Source organism: Centroberyx gerrardi, chromosome 17 (genome assembly GCF_048128805.1).
Source record: "Centroberyx gerrardi isolate f3 chromosome 17, fCenGer3.hap1.cur.20231027, whole genome shotgun sequence".
In the NCBI taxonomy this organism is placed as follows: domain Eukaryota; kingdom Metazoa; phylum Chordata; class Actinopteri; order Beryciformes; family Berycidae; genus Centroberyx; species Centroberyx gerrardi.
Window position 1 is genome coordinate 16,195,589 of NC_136013.1, and position 17,619 is coordinate 16,213,207.

Consider the following 17,619-nt stretch of genomic DNA (forward strand, 5'->3'; position numbering starts at 1 on the left):
ATAATTGCTCATAATATTTAATGCCCAGGGGAAGCACATCATAACTTCTCACCCTGAGAAAGCCATGGCTGCTGTGTTGTTTGGTCAAAGGCACAACAGGCAGAGAAGACGACAAATATTTCGCTCTTCCAAATATCATGGACGAGATGAAAATAAATTACAGATTGCCAAGTCATATTTGGTTATATGGTTATATGGTTAGCTTCACTAAACTGCTGCGCTACAATGGTGTCTATGGACAAGAGTATCGACAAGAGTAAGTATTTTTCATATCTAATAGCAGGTTAGAGAAGTGCGCTTGTGAATCAAAGGTCACCAATTTGAATTCTCATACTGTCCGGGAAATTCTGGGTGGGGAAATTAAATAAGCAAGGCACGCCCTTCGCTCAGCAACTACTGGTGAGGTGCCCTTGAGGAAGACACTTAATGTCAGTGGTGCTGTCGTACTGCGAAGCTATCAAGTGTAAATGTGGCGTGAATGTGAAGCTGAGCTACACTGAAAAAAGGAAAGAGTGCTCAGTCAAACTTCCCCTGGTAGATAAAGGTTAAAATCGAAACACTATAAGCAATTTTTGCATGCACATACTGTAGATAAGCGAATGTATTATCTTCATATTTTCCCATGAATGACACTCACAGTCATCATGTCGTCGCACTTCATATCCGGCTCGTCCTCATCCTCACTCTTGTTGTAGAACTTCCTGAAGAAGTTGAAGGCCACCACAGTGTAGAGATAGACCACGACTGCCAGCAGGCCCACCGTCAGCACCAGCTGCAGGAAGACGCACAGACGTCCGACAGGAAAATCTCATTACAAAATCCCTGTGCATTTGCTCTACTTGACATTTGTTTGGACTCGTGCCTTTGGTCGTCTCTTCCCTCTCTTTTCTCAGTATTAATGTGAGGAGAGGATCAAAGGGAAAAGACGTATGAATTTCTACTTCAGTAAAGAAATGAGTAAAAAGGTCACAGGGCTCAGGTAAATTTGGTTTCCAATTAATCAATTAAAACTGTAAACAGAAAATTGCACTTTATTTTCTAGTGATAAAACATTATTCTCAGCTATTTGTTAATGGGGTAGATTCTCGTGTCAAATGTTTTTCAGTGTAAAAACTGACAGTCTGAATTGAAATTTAATTGATTCCAACCTTGGCTCAAACCTTAGGACATATTTATTTTTCCTGGTATATTACAAGGCGCGGCTAGGGGGCCAGGAAGGTCGTGTGTCTTTGAAGTCGAGTCTCAAAGCAAGGGGAATGTCTCAGTAGTGGTCAGACCAAACACACACTAATGCAAATCTAACGCAGATAAAAGTGCAATTTGTTGAGTTAATCACCTCAGTTTTACTTTTTGGAATTAAGCTACAAGATAAGGAATTAAACTACTTGAGGTTTTAGGTTTCGTCGTCTCTATTAAATAACCTACTGGTTCAAAATCAGGCAGTAGATCCCATTTCGCTGCACGCTGCCATCTAAAGCCACCTGAGCCACGATTAACTCTCATGTAAATACATTACTTCTGATTGGCACAGCTGACAACAGGCTCGACGCTATAGTATTACATTACTTCTGACTGGAGGAGAAGACTCGCACAGCCCAAGATGCCACCTATGTGGAAGCTACAAGCCTTCAGCAGAATGGCTGTGAGAGAGAGAGAGAGAGAGAGCATGGAAGCGGTGATGAAAATTGGCTTCAGGCTGTGCTTCAGGGAACAAACAACAGAGGCTGCCCGCCTCGGCTGCAGAGGCACAACACAACCCCAACCATTAACTCTGCAGTGACCCCTGCTGCTCAGTGGCAGACCTGCACCCTATTCCTCACCTGTTTGCCATTGTGTGTGACAGAGGAGAGGATGGTGCGGAGGGTCTTGAAGCCCATGGCGATGTCCAGCAGATGGGCAGCGAAGAAGAAGTTGTTGTAGTGGCCCAGGATGGACATGGTGGTGTACCATACTAGATACAGGAATGACTGGTAAAGAAACCAAATGAAGAGAATCAGAATTAATCAGTCTACTCATCAACCAGCCATAAATCCATAATAAAGAGCAATTAATCATCTAAAACTATATTCAAACTCACATTGTCTGTGAACACCACCCCCATTTTCCAGATGTGGTACTTTGTATCGATGGAGCTCAACCTGTGAAAAGAGATATGTTGATGTGAGGGACGCTCAGTTTCTATCTGACCTCTCATTTTCTGGGCTGTCTCCTCTCTGTCTACCCTGCCAGGCTAATCTCTCACCAGGACACCAGTGAAGCCTCCTTGGCGACGGTCTCCTCTGTAGGGTTGAAGTCCAGAGCGCTCTTGTCCAGCCCAAGCAGCTCTGCTATCCTCTCTGCTCCATACAGGTCTCCGTACTTGTTGATCACCTGCACATAGCAGCAACATAGGAACAAGGTACTAAGAGGATCACAATGTGGCTGATAGTAAGTTGTAGAAACAATTCAGCTATAATGTAGATCAGCACATTTGGGTTTATGAACTGCAGGGTTTACATGCATATGAGATTAGACTGATTGAATGATATACGCCACTTACTTTGCGTTTGACAAATTTATCCCAGTAGTTGTTGGGGAAGGAACTGTTAAATACAATACAAAAATAAATCAGTATCCAACCTCTGTTTATAAGAGATTCTGAAAGGTTGTATTTATGATCATCTTCTCTCCCCCTCTGCTGGACTTACGGGGTATTGATGACCAGCCTGTCCCACTGTCCCTTGATGTCGTCATCTGAGGGCTGCTCTGTGATGTAGAGGCCATCAAACTCCAGCTTCCTCGCTATCTCCTTCTCCCGCTTGAACACTACCAAGGGCACCTTGGACACACAGGGAAGTAGGCTAACTCAGTAATTACTTACCTTACTCACTTAAGGTAATGATAAACAGTAATCATTCTCAATATGTTGTATATTGAGTGTGTTTACTGAGCTATATACTGTACATATATTGAAGGGCTGACAGGGAAAGTAAGGACTGTGCATGCATTTGTGCACAGTATGTGTGTGTGTGTGTGTGTGTGATCACAACATACAAGTAAAGGTTATTATCGTAAATTAAAACTATGTGTTAAAAAACAGTGTCATAAACTGAACGGACCCACACTGAAAATAAACCAAAACTACACAAAAATTGAAATAAAAACTGAAAACTAATGAAAAACTCTAATAACCCTGATAGAGTGTTACCGTACCTTCAGGTAGTAGTATCCCACTACACACAGGAAGGATATGATGGTGTGTAATATTGCCAGAAAGCGTAGCGTTGGTGCCATGTAGCCTGTGCTCTCCTGCAGCACAAAGTACTCCATGGCACCTTCCTCTTCCTCCTCCCCAGCTCTTCCTCGCCCGTTCCATGGGTCTTCCTCATCCGAGTCATCACCAGTCACCTGAAGGACAAAGAGACATTTGAATGGATTTACCAAAGTAGAGCCTAAAAACAATGTTCGACCCATGTACTGTACGTGTTATCATGCCGGAACTATGAGCTTACTTTGTAGAAGAGAAGAATGAAGTTGATGGCAAAGGCAACAAAAAGTGCGAGGAAGCGGAGGTTGTAGAAATTTCTGGCCAGGTAGTTCTGTGAAGACAACCATTTCCATATGAGCAACCAAAAACACTACACCACAAATTGATTTGAGCTTTTCTAACCCGCTTAATCTAATAATTAAGATCCTAAATTTTTAAGACAACTGTGCAAACATCTGGGAAACATCTGACCAGCATCTTGGTCTGGTAGATTTCCAAGCCAGCGAAGAAGCTGGCCATGAAGGCCTCTGGTGGTTCTTTCTTCTGGCCTGGCCTCTTCTTTGGAGCTTTCTTCTCCTCCGCCGGGGGCTCTGGAGGAGCTTCATCTTTGCCCTTGTCGTGGTCCTTCTTCTCACCGTCTTCTGAACTGGAGCAGAAACATTCACTGTTAGTAACAGATGGACACAGATTGTTGCAAGGTCTCACACACATACACACACGTAAACTGTGTGGAAAACATGCCCACAGAAGCGCTTATAAACAAATAAGCTACCTTATGGACAAATACAGATATACACAGGCACACACACACAGAGACACAGGCACTTACACATTAACACACTTCCAAATGCACACAAAGTCTACTCTTGGCCCTAATCCCCCAGCATCAGTTCACATCCCACCAGGACTTAACTAAATCCTGTTAGACAGCTGAGAGGCTAGGATGATTGTGTTCGTACTAAAAATTAAATCAGTTGTTGTAATCCCATTGAGGATGAAGGACACTGTAGGAACACTCACTCTGCTTTCTCCGAGTCAGATTTGTAGTCTCCATTAGCAGCCCTCTTCTTCGCAGCCTCCTTTACAACAAATGGAATATTGTTTCAACAGCTAACTAAATGAAATGTCCACAAACCACTTGGCGGAAATATAGATGAATCTTATTTAAGTGGGACCAGTTTGTGCTGGTATAATAACAAATGTCTTGCACCTAGTACAATGTCAACACTAATATTAGCCAAGTGTCTATTAGGTAAGACAATGTTACAACTCGAGCTACACATATTACTTTTTAAAGTGCTTTCCCTTTAATTAAAATGGCTACTGACCTGTGCTTTCTTCTGCCTGACAGCACTGGCTATGGATGGAGCATCCCCTACCACCACCTCCGACACATCCCCCAAACCTGGCTCAGCCCCATGCTTGCCCTCCTTCTTGGGCTGTATGTTGAGCAACTCAGCCATCAGGTCCGCCTCCGCCGCATCCCCCTGGGCCATCTGCCCCATCTCCGCCAACGACGATGCCTCATTCGCCTCCATCTTCTCCGTCTCTAGCACATCTCCATGGATCCCAAACTGGGTGGGGTCTGGCATGTTTCCCAAAATGTCTGTCACCTTCATATTCTTAGCCCCCTCGACGAGGCCACCTCCAAACATAGTGGTCCACAAGATGTGAAAGAAACCCCAAACGAGGCTGTAGAGGAAGTGGAAGAGGCCTGTGATGATCATCCAGAAGAATGAGAAGAAGCCTCGCACCATCTCCCTTGCGCTCATCTTCCTGAATTTTTTGTACTGCCGCCTCATGCTCTTCAGGGTGAGCAGTTGGCGGAAATGGCCTAGGCTCTTTCTCATGGAGATGCAGGCGATAGTAAAGGCTGAGGAAGACTCCAACATCACACTCTCCTCCTCTTCCTCCTCATGTTCCTCCACCACACTCTGGTTGTCATCTTCATCTTCCTCCGGCCGCTCTACTGGGTCTGGCTCTGAAATTTGAGAAGCTAGCTGCATCTCAAAGATGGTGTCCTCACAGAAGTTGACAAAGAGTTCCATCTTCTCGCTCTCGCCACCTTCATTCACCACATCAAAGATAAACTGGCGCTTGGACTCCTTGACCTGAGGCTTTTCCCACTGGGTACGACTCGACTCGCTGATCTCAAAGTAGACTCTCTCAATGCGCTTGGCTCCACCCATGATCTCAATACGACCCAAATAAGGCTCAAAGTAGCTGAGAACGCTCTCAGCCAAGTCAAGGAACGTTGAGAGGCGAGCATCGTGAGGCATGTGTTCTGAGAGATTGGTTAGCAACACAGCTACATTAAAGCCAATGTCCTTGGCTGGTTCATGAAATCTCTCCACAAACTCCTCATAGTTGAACATGTCGTTCTCATCAGCCTCAGCGCAGGAGAGAAGAAACTCAATCTCAGATTGGGAATACTGTTTCTGGTTCTCCATGGACTTCTGGAAATCCTTCTTTGAGATGACCCCCTTGCTGTCAGGGTCATACTCCTTGAAGCTGTCTGAGGTGGTCAAGTCCTTCAACTTGAGGAACATGTCAAAGAATTTAAGGATCATCTCAACATTGCTAGAAGATTCCACCAAGGTGTCCACCATTTGTTTGCCAATGGTGCCATTGACAACATTACCTGTGAGGTAATGGTGAAGGTGACCAAAACAGAGGTTGTCAGTACACACAATAAAAAGCAACACTCCTCATGCAGATTAAGCAAAGCCGCTAATGTAAATATTTGATTAAATTCAAAACCTCCCAAGCAAACAAATCTGTTCAATTAGATTGGATCATAAACTCTCAGTGAGTCAGCAATAAGCAAACCTTCGAGAAGAGAGAGCATCATGACGATCATGTCCTTCTGTAAATCCAGCAGTTCCTTCAATAATTCAATCTGACTGGAGTCCTGTTAGGAGGTGAAGAAACAAAAGGCAACCTTGTGACTCACACTACACTATGTCACATAGATTAGTAATGGGGTCCCTCTAGGGCACTGCCACCCTGTCTAATATCCCACAGTAACATTTGGAGAGATCAAGGCTGCTTCAGATCAGGACCAGGACTCTGCTATGGCCCATTGGGCCCTCCTAGGTGACATCCATCCATCAGCACCAGGGTTAATGTTATTTTACTGTCTGGGAGCAGATGGCTGGGTCAGACTGACTCATTTAGGGTCTCCATGGAGCTTGCTTTCAGCACGCCATAAATCTGAAGTGTACTTTGATGAGCTAAATTCAAAACCCTCCACCTGTCCTCTCTGTCATTCTGGCTTCTACAATCAGACCTAGCCCTTTCTGATGACCATGGGATAAGGTTAGGTGGTTGGACAGTTTTCTCATCCCACATCTGGCTTATTGGGAATGGAGGAAATATCATAGATGGAATCATACATCATATAGCTGAGTGGCAAGACTCCTGTAATTGTACTGCAGTGGCCTGGGGTTATCCTTGAGCTTGCAGAGAGAGACCTCTAGTGGCTATAGATATTTTTGAAGAGCCTCTGGCTGACAAAGACAAAGACATATAGCAACATCACTGTGTTCATACAGACATAGATACCTGCGATAACTTCATCTGCATGTTCGCAAAAACATGCAGGAAGCCCACCACTGCATCCCATAGCCTGCTGTGAGCCAGACTCTGCTGGTTGCCAATACATGGACCCTAGGACAGATGTAGCATAGTGTAGATAAAGAGCAGGGATAGATAGAGCAGGGACAAAGCACAGAGCAGCAAAATCTGTATTTTCTGGTCAGAACCACAAACAATAGCCTATTAAGTTCATATCATTCATATGACTGTGAAATTTTAATTAGTTCTTGTTTCGACGTAGTGTGTTGTGGTACCTGTATATACTCAGTTAAAGAGTTGAAGATCTGCTTGGCCACTGCCAGCGCTTTGGAGAAGTTCCTCTGACCAGCCTCATCCATCACATCCTTACCAGAGTAGTACCAGTAGAAATCACTGATGGATTCCTGATAGAACAAAAGATAAATACGTGTAGCACATGAAAGAGGGTGAATGAATAAGTTGAAATCTATTTTTCAGAGTGAGTCTCTACTCAGTTGTCTATCTGTGATAATATCGTACCTGGAGTCTTAGCAGGTAGTCTACAGTGCTGATGATGATGTTGACTGTAGTAGTGTTCCCTGTCTGAGTCCTCAGGAAGTTCTGAAAATCTAAAAAATGGAGTCAAATAGATAATAATCAGTGGCAGAGGAGATCATAGGAGATCTACCTTGCAAAGCTTTTAAAACAAAGTTGTTTAGAGAGATGCAGCTTGAGCTAACGTCTTCCTTATTTTGGTTAACGGAATAGCAGGTGTCCACCTACCATTGTTGTGGCCCTCACAGAGAAGCTGCAGAAACCTAAAGAGATCCTTAGTGAACTCATCATTCTGCAGCACCTTGGAACCTGGAGACAGGAAAAGGGATTGACGACTGCCCCTTTCGGTGACGAGAAGGTCAGAGACCCAGCATTTCACATCTGTCAAATATCAGTACAGGCACCAGGGCTTGCATAGCTTTCACTTCCTCATAAAGCTGCTGTCTAGTTCTCAAGCGGCATAAACTTATGTGCACTGTGCTCAGAGCACACAGACATGATACAGTGCATCATTTCAAAAATGAATACAAGATTATTGATAATAGGAATAAAACTGAGCTTTGTTGTTTCGCATAAGCAAAGCTTTGTTGTTTCTTACAAACAAAGCTTTGGGGAATTTTATTCTTATTACACGCTGGTTAGTATCATCAACATTAAGAAACATACAAGATCCCACACAAACAACAAGCACTGACTTCTTATACAAAGAGAAGGAGAGAGATTTGAGTCAGTTTGGGGTAGCTGACCATGGATTGAACAATCTGTCCAGATGTCATAGGAGCATGCATGTGTTCCTTCAGTCCAGAGCACTAATAGGGTTATATCGCATTCAAGACAAGGGAGGAGGAGGAAGAGGGGAAGGATTGGGAGGGAATGAGGGGAGGAAGGAGCTGGACGAAGAGCAATCAGGATGGCGGCATTGTGTAAAATGAGTAGAATCTAAACCATGTATTTACCCCGCTCACTCACGTTGACTGCAACCGATGAGTTAAAAAACATGATCAGAAGAAAACAAACAAACAAAAAAAGCAGACATAAGCAAAGGAGAAGACATTGAGTTTCAATCAGAAGAAGTAGGAACAGGAGAGAATGATAGCTCTATAGAAATATCTCTACATTATTGACATTACTTTGTGACATTGACATGCGGTTACTATTAACAGAAGTATTCAGGTACATTCTGCTCGCTAGGCAGGTATTTAGACTGCAGGTGAGAAAGAGTACAGGACTAACAGTCACCATCACTTATGCCTGGGCTTATGAGGTGAAAATGAGCTGGAATATGCATGAGAAAAACATATCCATATACTGTATGCACCCCATCGGATCAAATAGAGACCATAGATTAAATGTGGATTTTCATGTGGATGTAGTTGTGAGTGCAAGTGCTTTTTAGTGACAGATAGGGCCTAGACAGGCCTAGACAGGACTTAGACATACAGTAGCACAGGTTTACCTGCATGATGAACATACAAAGACATGATGACAAACAACATGACACACGAGAGACACACATGACATGGAGATGGGCTTGTCCATCAACAATCTAAAGAGCAAATGTGTCGTCAAGCTGGGACAACTTCTTCCATGTGTCTTTCAGCCGATTACAGGCCTGACTCAAGAACAATAACGGCATGGGCCAATCAGAACGACAGACATCAAGTCACAACAATAGTTATAAACGTTTGCTCGGCAACATCACTTATAGTTGAGGTCAGCAAAAATCTTGCCGTTGCTGTGGGAAAAGGTCCTTACGCTACACAAATCAAACTGTGAACTCTATACTCTAATTATCTCTATTTAAGTCTTTAATCTCTATTTCATCTTCAGTTTAGATGAAGACTTATATCTATTATCGCAACAGTTTTTGGTTCAGTAATTTGCAACACCATGTGTAGCAGACAGGTTACCATGACTCTCTCAAAACTGACATCTTGTCTATATTGCCCTTTACAAAGCATAATAAAAGCTGGATAGATATTAATCATACCACTTCAAACATAACAGACTGCTACAATACATAATGTGTTTTATTTTTTTCATACCACTTAGTATGATTAAAAGCCTCCCAGCAGTGGGCTAATTGATCACTCATGTTGTTGGGAAAGAGACAACCAGAACTGTCTTAGATAGACAGTTTTCCATGTTTGTTCTCCTGACTTACTTGATCCTTCTTCAGTAACCATCCCCAGACCCTCTGCTTTGTTTTGCCTCTCAAAAGCATTCAAGTCCAGGACACTGACAAAGATGAAAGACAAAAACTGAACTACGTTAAGTTGTATTTCTGTTTTATATTTCTGTGTTATATATTTTCATGTTGCAGTTCAGAATTAAAGCAAAACAAAATTCTGTTTTGTCTTTTGTGTGTAACTGTTGGGCATGACTCCATTACCTGCAAGACATCATCAGTCCAGATAAACTTTTGAAAAAGCCAACATCCCTTTTTTCCTTCAGATAGTCGAGCATTTTCTGCATCAAGGTAAAGGTACAGTAAATATTGGGATGATGTTGGTAAGTATACAAATTTTATTCTGCAAGAAGAGTGCTGTGTACCTGCTGGACCAGAATGTTCCCCCCGTTGAGGATGGAGATGCCCAGTTTGAGGGTGAAGGTCACCATGGGACCAAGTCGACCTGGAGACCACAAATCACACATCATAGTTAGATCCGAGGCTCCATTGTAGTAAAGCACATAGGCAAGGTGTGTGTTCCCCTACCTTTGCTAGCACTGATCATCTGGAGCACCATCTCTGCAGCCCCGCGGTCATGTAGTCTGGCTTGCTGGTACAGCGTCTTTTGTTTCTCCATCTCCTTTTCCTGTGGGACAACATAATGTGCATAATTACTGTATATGATTCAAAAACAAAGTGAAAGGCAGAGCAGTATTCCTGAGACATTATCAGCACCTCAAATGTTTTCTCTTTCCCTTCCTCATCTTCCTCTTCTTCATCTTCAGCACAACTCTGAGAGAGAAAACAAAAAAGTATAAACTGTAAAACATGGCTGAACAGCGTACACTTCAGTATCAGCAGTTTAGAGAAATAAGAAGGAAGTACCTTTGCCATCATATCTGCATATGCAATATACAAGGGATCCTCATCCAAAGAACTACATAGAAAAGGAAGATAAATATCTGATGGTTACATCTAACTGTGCGCAGCATAAAGACAAAATATTACTGCAAACAGTAAGCAATTGGCAGTGACTATATTTTCAGCCATTGCAATCTACCTCAGCAGCCTGACTACAGAAAAATACTAACAAAACTGCTTGCGTGTCTCCCCTGGTGTGTAAAAAATATGGCAATGATTTAGTTTAATGCGACCGTTTATTAGCCAAGGGGCAGGCCAGAAACATTATCCAGCACAGATGGAGCGAACTCTGCTGGTGCCAGGTGGCCAGGTGTGCAGAGAGAGAGAGTGTGTATTTACCTGCACTCGGTCAGAGCATTGTGGCTGAAATGTAGAATGAGCTGGTGAAGCGGGTCTGGCTGCTTGTCCACCTCCTCCTCTTCCTCCTCCTCCACCTTGGGCTGGGTTTTCTGGACAGACCCACACATGTCACGGTGCACGATCATGGAGCCAATCATCTCTCAAGATTAGCCATGCATTCTCAGTATCAGAGAATATGCTAGTGGAGTTCAAAATCACTGTGGTGTTGTATATACACAAGCCACTAAACTGAGAAATCTGCACCATGACACTTTGTGCAAATTGTAGCTACAATAATACTTAATTGTCACTTTACTTTACATCACTTACCTTAAGGGAAACAAGTTGTATCAGGATAGGACAGCAGTAGGATATAAGACTTATGCATTGCATGCAGGCAATAAATCACAAGCACAGGCATGGACACAGACACAGGCACATCCACACACACACACCCACACACACACACCAGCCAGACAACAAGGTGTCAAGGTATGTGTTTAGCAGTGTTAAAGGGTGGAGGATGGAGTTAAGCATGACTCTCCATGAGCCCAGTTTACACTCTATCATAGTCTACCACTTTATCCCAGAGAAGAGACCACTCTTGATAGCCTACTATTTCAGATCAGAAGACAGAATTTGCTGTCGATTTATCTGCATTTCATAAAGCCTGCAACCATTTGTAATCAAACTATATCATGGTTTCTCATGGGCTATAAAATGAGAAATGTTTTTGAAGAATTTTTGTGAAGTTATAAAGAAAGCAGCTGTGCGCTGTGTTTCTTCTGCTTTCAGTACAACAAATTCCTCAAAATGTCATGACGGTGAAAATTTAGGAAAGACACCACAGCTTCCATAAATTTCAACGGTAAGTTGAAGCATCCCGGCTGGATGCTCTCTTACCCCTGCTGGATGGGGCGCAGCTTTAGCACTACACAACAACTGAACAGAGCCGGCACTGACATCAGCGGTGATGCCATGCTTGCTAAAGATGGGTGCACAGTCGGCACGTGGATGACTGACGGTGCCCCGGCGGCACGTGGCGGGCAGCGCGCTGTCGAAGCACTTGTGACAATGGCACGAGAGTGGGTGGTAGGGGCGACCCCCCACCCCCACCCCCACCCCCTCACAGCACATAGGTACCTACATGAGGGCGCCGTGGGATGAGACAAGTACTTACTGCAAGGTCCTGCACTAGCTTCTCCTCAAAAGAGTACTCCTCTGTCTCTATCCATATTCTCTGATAGGCCAGGAGGAAGAGGTTAATAGAGCGATGCCTGGGGAGGGGCAAGAGGAGATTAGCCTGGGTTAGATAGGAGCGGAGCAAAGGAGGGAAGAAGTCACTCTAGGAGAAGTTAATACTGGTTAGTATAGGGCACTGGCACGTCCAGCTGGTCACTTAGAGGAAACTGTTAAATGAGTTATAATAGACAGAGAGCTCTCTACCGGTCCAAGCTCTGACTCTAGAGAAAAATATCTATCCTTCAACTCTCATCAGCAGGAAGAAATTACAATCCATGACTAGAGTAATGATCATACTACTGTGACTCTGGAGATCAGCAACAGTTTGAACACTGTGCCTAGCTCGCTGGCCTGCTGTACAGATGGACCAGTGGAAACGCCAGTGGGAAACACTTGAATGGGAGTTAACATTTGCAGCACAAACCGTGGCTGAAGGAGGGCGAGGGGGAGGGGGAGGGGGAGTTAAGAAAGGAACGGGAGGTCATAGCAACGTTGGGTCAGCGTTACTTTACCGTCAGCATGGAGAGCAGACTGTCATAGTCTGTGTTCTCATGCATTATCTCCAGCCAAATATGTCGGTAGGCATTCAGGAAGTAATTATTATTTTTGTGCCTGAGGGGATGAGGTACAGTACAGTGTGATATTCAGGAGAGAAAAAAAGATAAGAGGCTAAATAGAGATACAAGAGACAAAACATGACACAGGGCAGTTTTTCAAACCGCACACATCATCAGAAAGATTTGAATGTGTAAGAATGAGGAGTGTCAATATAAGCCAAGGGAGAAAAGTTTCACAGCCATCCCACAAACAGAATGAAAGTCATCATTCATTTACTCCATAACAAAAACACAACAACGCCTGCCACACTGTGCTAACTAATACTTGCATCATAAATACTATCTTATAATTATTAGTCATGCTGTGTCATATTATACAGGACCGACAACAGCTCCAGTCGTGAATGAATGAGTCATGCTGTCAGGCGGGCGGCATCGTCTGAGCACATATTAAAGATGGCCTCCCCCAGGTTGGGCCTCATAATTGTTTTCCTCCCTACCGTTGCTCTCCGCCTGACTTCCTGTGATTGAGTTACAGAGCAGCAGGGCATGAAATTGCTAGTGTCCTTTTTTCTATTCCTTGATAACAGCTGCGGGCCAGACATTTGTCCTACAGACTGAGGGAGGGAGGCTGCGCATTAATGCAGGGTCAGAACCCGGGAAAAGAGGAATGAGAGTCGTGAGCCAGAGCGAAGAAGAGCGAGCGCGGCTGTGTTTGGCCAGCAAACACAGAGGTGAAGCTGCAGTACATGCTACACCGTCTCCCCATCTGCTAGAACTACCAAATGGCAGCTTAGGGAGTCCTGTGCTAATGTTTGATGTGCAGAATCATCTTGGAGTGATGACTGTACGGCTGTTTAGCATACGAACGTGATTAGAGACCCAAAAGGAGGCGCGCAGCATACAGTAATACCTTGGCAGGTTGTAGAGGGGAGCCATGCGGAAGCAGGCGACGACTGCTCGCTTCCTCTGCTTGGACAGCAGCTTCTGCCATACACATTTCTTGGATCTCAGTGGCTGCTCCACCTGACATGAATAGAAGAAGTGCATTTTTAAGACCATACTTTGCACATTACAATCAAGATATTTAGCTGGCATTCGTAGAGCAACTTGAGAAAAATATCATTGTTCAGTGTCATCTGTAAAATTAGATTAGACTTTATTGTCCCGAATGAAATTTGTCTTGGACACAACAGTGTCTGCTGCTAAAATCCACATAAAATCCACATCATCTTCCACAATTGCCCTTTCCCGTCCATAAAACAAAACATGCCTACTTTATACATACGTACATACATACATACATGTCTATACTACATACATTCATAAATTGGCATAATTGGCATTAGTTGTTGTTTAGAGCTTTGATGGACAAGGGGACAAAGGAGTGCTTGTATCTGTTGAGCCTACATTGAGGGACCTATAGCTCAAAAGGGTCTTGCAGAATGTACGGTAGCTGAGTTTGAGCCCAGCGATACGGACCTGCTCCAGGTTGAAGACGGCAGCGGAGATGCTCTGGATGCGGTCCACCGCCCTCTCAGGGTCCGGAGGCCCCTCGCTCCTCACCACTACGTCCTTATACAGGTTCAGCTGCCACCTCACCGCAGGGTCTTCTGACTGGGAGCGTGCATCAGTGAAGGATGTCAAACACAGAGGCATACAGTCGACACAGTACAGAGACTCTAATAATCATTTACGATCATGAACTTGATTTCGACTTGCTCACCTTTTCTTGAAGGTGCAGATTATGCCGAATATGGTCTTTGACCTCCTCATCTGTGTCTCTCTGTTGAAGAATAGGAGGGAAAAAATGAACTACCAACTTGCTATTCCAAAGTGCTATTTATCCATTTAAGATCATAGCGTGAAGTTCATCATTTAATATCTCTAAACCAATGACTTTAATAACCCATTATCCTTTAGACAGTACCATGCCACCTTAGTTCCGTGCTATCAATAATTTTGTAAGAGTGGGTGTTTTTTTACTTATTTATTTTGCACACGTTAAACAAAATGCATGAAAGAGAAAATGAATAGAAAAGAAATATAAGTGTGCAGGTGAGATGAGGAACCAACTCAGGTCTTATAGATTAATTTTGGAATGTAACATCTATTTTAATGGATGTGTTCTTGTTGAGTCTATGGTTGGGTCTTCATTTTGGCTATAGTCCCATATAAGCCCATATGTGTGGCCAGTGCTCGGTCACTTCAAGAGAGGCTGAGCGGTCTCACCAGGAGGTAGCGAGTCTTGGCCAGGGAGATGAGCTCCTGGTCCCCCGGGGTGCACATGTTGAGACCGATGGGCAGCATCTTCTTCAGCGCCGCCACGATCAGCGAGGTCTGGATGGAGTAGAACTCACCGCGCCTCTTCTTGTGCTTCCTCTCCTGGTCTTGCCCTCCAGACTGAAAGGAACATGATATTTACCTCAGCCGACACGCAACGCTCAGGAAAAATGTTAAGGGGACTTCAAAAGGAGCTGGGCTTTTAAGGTAATATATCAGAAGGCACATACCTTTTTCCCCTTTTAACTCTGATTAACGCTGCACCAAAACACTTCCTTTCAGCACTTAAATTGATGCCTTAACTTGAGAGTAAAAGTATTTTACCGGAGCTTATTTCACAGTGGGAGCATTCATACTTGAACAAAAGCCAGAGGGAACTGAGGCGGTTATTTTTCAACACTGGCAAAATCTGTGGCCAGGCTTAAATCTGCGCCACTGAAGCATTTAGAAGTCTCAGACCTCAGCTGAAAAGCAGCACTAGCACACAGTTTGCCTCTGTTACAGTAAGATGTTACCAGTGAGGGAAAACACAGCTGATTGAAGCAGCTAGCTCAGGGGTAATGGTCATTTACATATTAATGTATAGTATTAACACATTCACACACACACACACACACACACACACACACCATTCTCATACATTGACTAAAACATATAAATAGCTCTAGGTAACTATTGGCCAAACACACCAGCATACCACAATCAATCACCTGCAAACACACCAGTGACATGTGATCACATGATTTGTCACAGCAAGGTTGGATTTCATTAATCGAGATGAGACTTGTTCCGCCCATTAGGTGATGAGGAATGGCAAAAGTGATGATGTCAGACACGGTGATGAATGGAGCAAAGGCCATAAACGATCAGGTGACATGATATATAATTATATATACGGCACAGCGGCGCAGGCTATTGGCTGCTCTGCCCTGGCGACTGGAGCATATAAGCCAATAAGCTGGCAGGTAAACAGCTCATGCACTGCATCACTCTACCTTTTTCTTAAGGGACTGTGTGAGGAAGAGAGAGGACAGGACGAGAGGACAATTACATGGAAGGACACAGTCAGTCTAAACATGACATGCACTGTAATGACAAGCCTTTGTTTGCCATTTAACAACCAAATCAGGCGGACAAACAAACTACAAATACAAAACAACAACAAATACATTCTGGAAGAGGAATGTTTGTTGTGTGAATATTTGTTGTTAGCCCATTGGGGGATGAATGTTAGTTTTTGTATTCTACTGTAACACACACGCATGCACACCCAGACACACACACACACACACACAAACACACACACACACACACACCGGCAAGTATGCACATGCGGACAAACAGACACACTCATACACACAAACATAAAGACGCACACAAAGTTGGAGAGACGTTACCATCGGCGGTCATGGCACCTTCACACATGACTAAAGGGGCTTTATTCTGCCGCCTGAGAAATCTACTGTAAAGCTCCAGAATAAGGAAAAAAAGTTCACAGTGGTGGAACATTGTGCAGAAATCGGCACATATCAAACCTACCTTGGACATCTTGGTTTTGCTATCTCCAGTCAAGAAGGAAAGGTTGTTGATTTCATTCTGGACCACAAAGTTCTGCTCTTCCCTTTTGAAGTTCTGAAGAGAGACAAATGCCAGATGCTCTGTCAATGGCCCAATTCATCATGGCTTCCCGCTATTTGTAGTTCCACATGTATGGAGGAGAGAGAACTTACGTGTGATTTGCACCAGAGGATAAATATCTCAGCCACCATCCTGAAGAGCTCATTGGAGTCAGCGTCTGGTTCTTTTAGCCACCTGGACCTGCAAGGAGCAGAGAGAGAGGGATGGATATAATCTCCTCTGCATCACTCCTTTAAAAGACCTCCATTAGTCCATCCCACGAGTCAGTGAGCTGACCTGTTGTTGTCCACGTAGCGGATGAGCATGGGGTAGAAGGCGTACAGGTCCCTGCAGAGCACGGCGAACTCGTCCAGGATGAGCAGCTCGGCCTCCTGGGTGTCTCCCTTACAGTCCGCCTTCAGCAGCTCCTCCTCAGCCACCACCTTCACCGTCTTCTTCTTCAGCTTCTCCAGCGTGGGCAGGAAGTGGCTCTTCAGCAGGTCCGCTCGGGCCTTGCTGATGATGGGTTGCACGTACACTACACACAGAGGAGAACACGGAGAGAGAAGATAGAGGGAATGTCAGAAGATGTTTGTTACAATCGTCAAAGTCAGCATTTTCATAGAAATAAATGCCCGTTTTTCTACTCTGATGAGGCTCAGAATGGTGTTAATCTAAATCTGAAAAATATGGAGGTTAGTTTGGCTTCAGGATAACTCAACATGACATATCAAGCCGCAACAGTAACCCACACCCACCTGCGATCCTCTTCATCCAGGAGGCCTCGTCGATGCCCAGGTTGCTGTTGAGGATCTTGAGAATGTTGCCGAGGATGAGGCTGAGGTGCTCCGAGGTGACGGTGGTGCAGCAGACGCTGCCCCCGCTGGCCGGCTGGTTCTCTGGCCCCCTCTCCCACCAGTAGGACAGATAGTTGCACAGCATGGGCAGCACCACCTCGATGACGTGGGGCATCTCCGTGTAGCGCGCCCCAGACTCGGCCATGTCGTTGATGTCCTTCATCAGGACGTCCAGCCGCGGCATCTCGGGACACATCTCCTCCACCGAGTCTGGCATGCCTAGGACTGAACACACCGCGGAGGATTCATGTGTGATTTAGACATCCTTTACATCAT

At 44.4% G+C, this 17,619-nt stretch overlaps 1 protein-coding gene across 1 annotated transcript in view; it reads right to left on the minus strand.

The window, feature by feature from the left end:
- LOC139931678 (ryanodine receptor 3) overlaps positions 1–17,619 on the minus strand; it is an 87,498-nt gene that overhangs the window by 2,127 nt on the left and 67,752 nt on the right. Inside the window, exons 70-103 of the mRNA XM_071925255.2 lie at positions 17,245–17,568; positions 16,784–17,024; positions 16,600–16,687; positions 16,409–16,501; positions 15,865–15,879; positions 14,819–14,989; positions 14,313–14,372; positions 14,069–14,203; positions 13,500–13,612; positions 11,968–12,064; positions 10,788–10,897; positions 10,413–10,464; positions 10,263–10,319; positions 10,074–10,173; positions 9,911–9,990; positions 9,750–9,826; positions 9,522–9,595; positions 8,314–8,331; positions 7,586–7,666; positions 7,343–7,431; positions 7,099–7,227; positions 6,812–6,916; positions 6,077–6,158; positions 4,576–5,888; positions 4,268–4,326; positions 3,719–3,893; positions 3,492–3,578; positions 3,193–3,387; positions 2,688–2,818; positions 2,540–2,582; positions 2,243–2,370; positions 2,078–2,138; positions 1,821–1,967; positions 638–772 (exon numbers count right to left, since the gene is read on the minus strand). Of these exons, the coding sequence (XP_071781356.2) occupies positions 638–772; positions 1,821–1,967; positions 2,078–2,138; positions 2,243–2,370; positions 2,540–2,582; positions 2,688–2,818; positions 3,193–3,387; positions 3,492–3,578; positions 3,719–3,893; positions 4,268–4,326; positions 4,576–5,888; positions 6,077–6,158; positions 6,812–6,916; positions 7,099–7,227; positions 7,343–7,431; positions 7,586–7,666; positions 8,314–8,331; positions 9,522–9,595; positions 9,750–9,826; positions 9,911–9,990; positions 10,074–10,173; positions 10,263–10,319; positions 10,413–10,464; positions 10,788–10,897; positions 11,968–12,064; positions 13,500–13,612; positions 14,069–14,203; positions 14,313–14,372; positions 14,819–14,989; positions 15,865–15,879; positions 16,409–16,501; positions 16,600–16,687; positions 16,784–17,024; positions 17,245–17,568 (4,865 nt within the window). The remainder of the gene's footprint in view (positions 1–637; positions 773–1,820; positions 1,968–2,077; positions 2,139–2,242; positions 2,371–2,539; positions 2,583–2,687; positions 2,819–3,192; positions 3,388–3,491; positions 3,579–3,718; positions 3,894–4,267; positions 4,327–4,575; positions 5,889–6,076; positions 6,159–6,811; positions 6,917–7,098; positions 7,228–7,342; positions 7,432–7,585; positions 7,667–8,313; positions 8,332–9,521; positions 9,596–9,749; positions 9,827–9,910; positions 9,991–10,073; positions 10,174–10,262; positions 10,320–10,412; positions 10,465–10,787; positions 10,898–11,967; positions 12,065–13,499; positions 13,613–14,068; positions 14,204–14,312; positions 14,373–14,818; positions 14,990–15,864; positions 15,880–16,408; positions 16,502–16,599; positions 16,688–16,783; positions 17,025–17,244; positions 17,569–17,619) is intronic.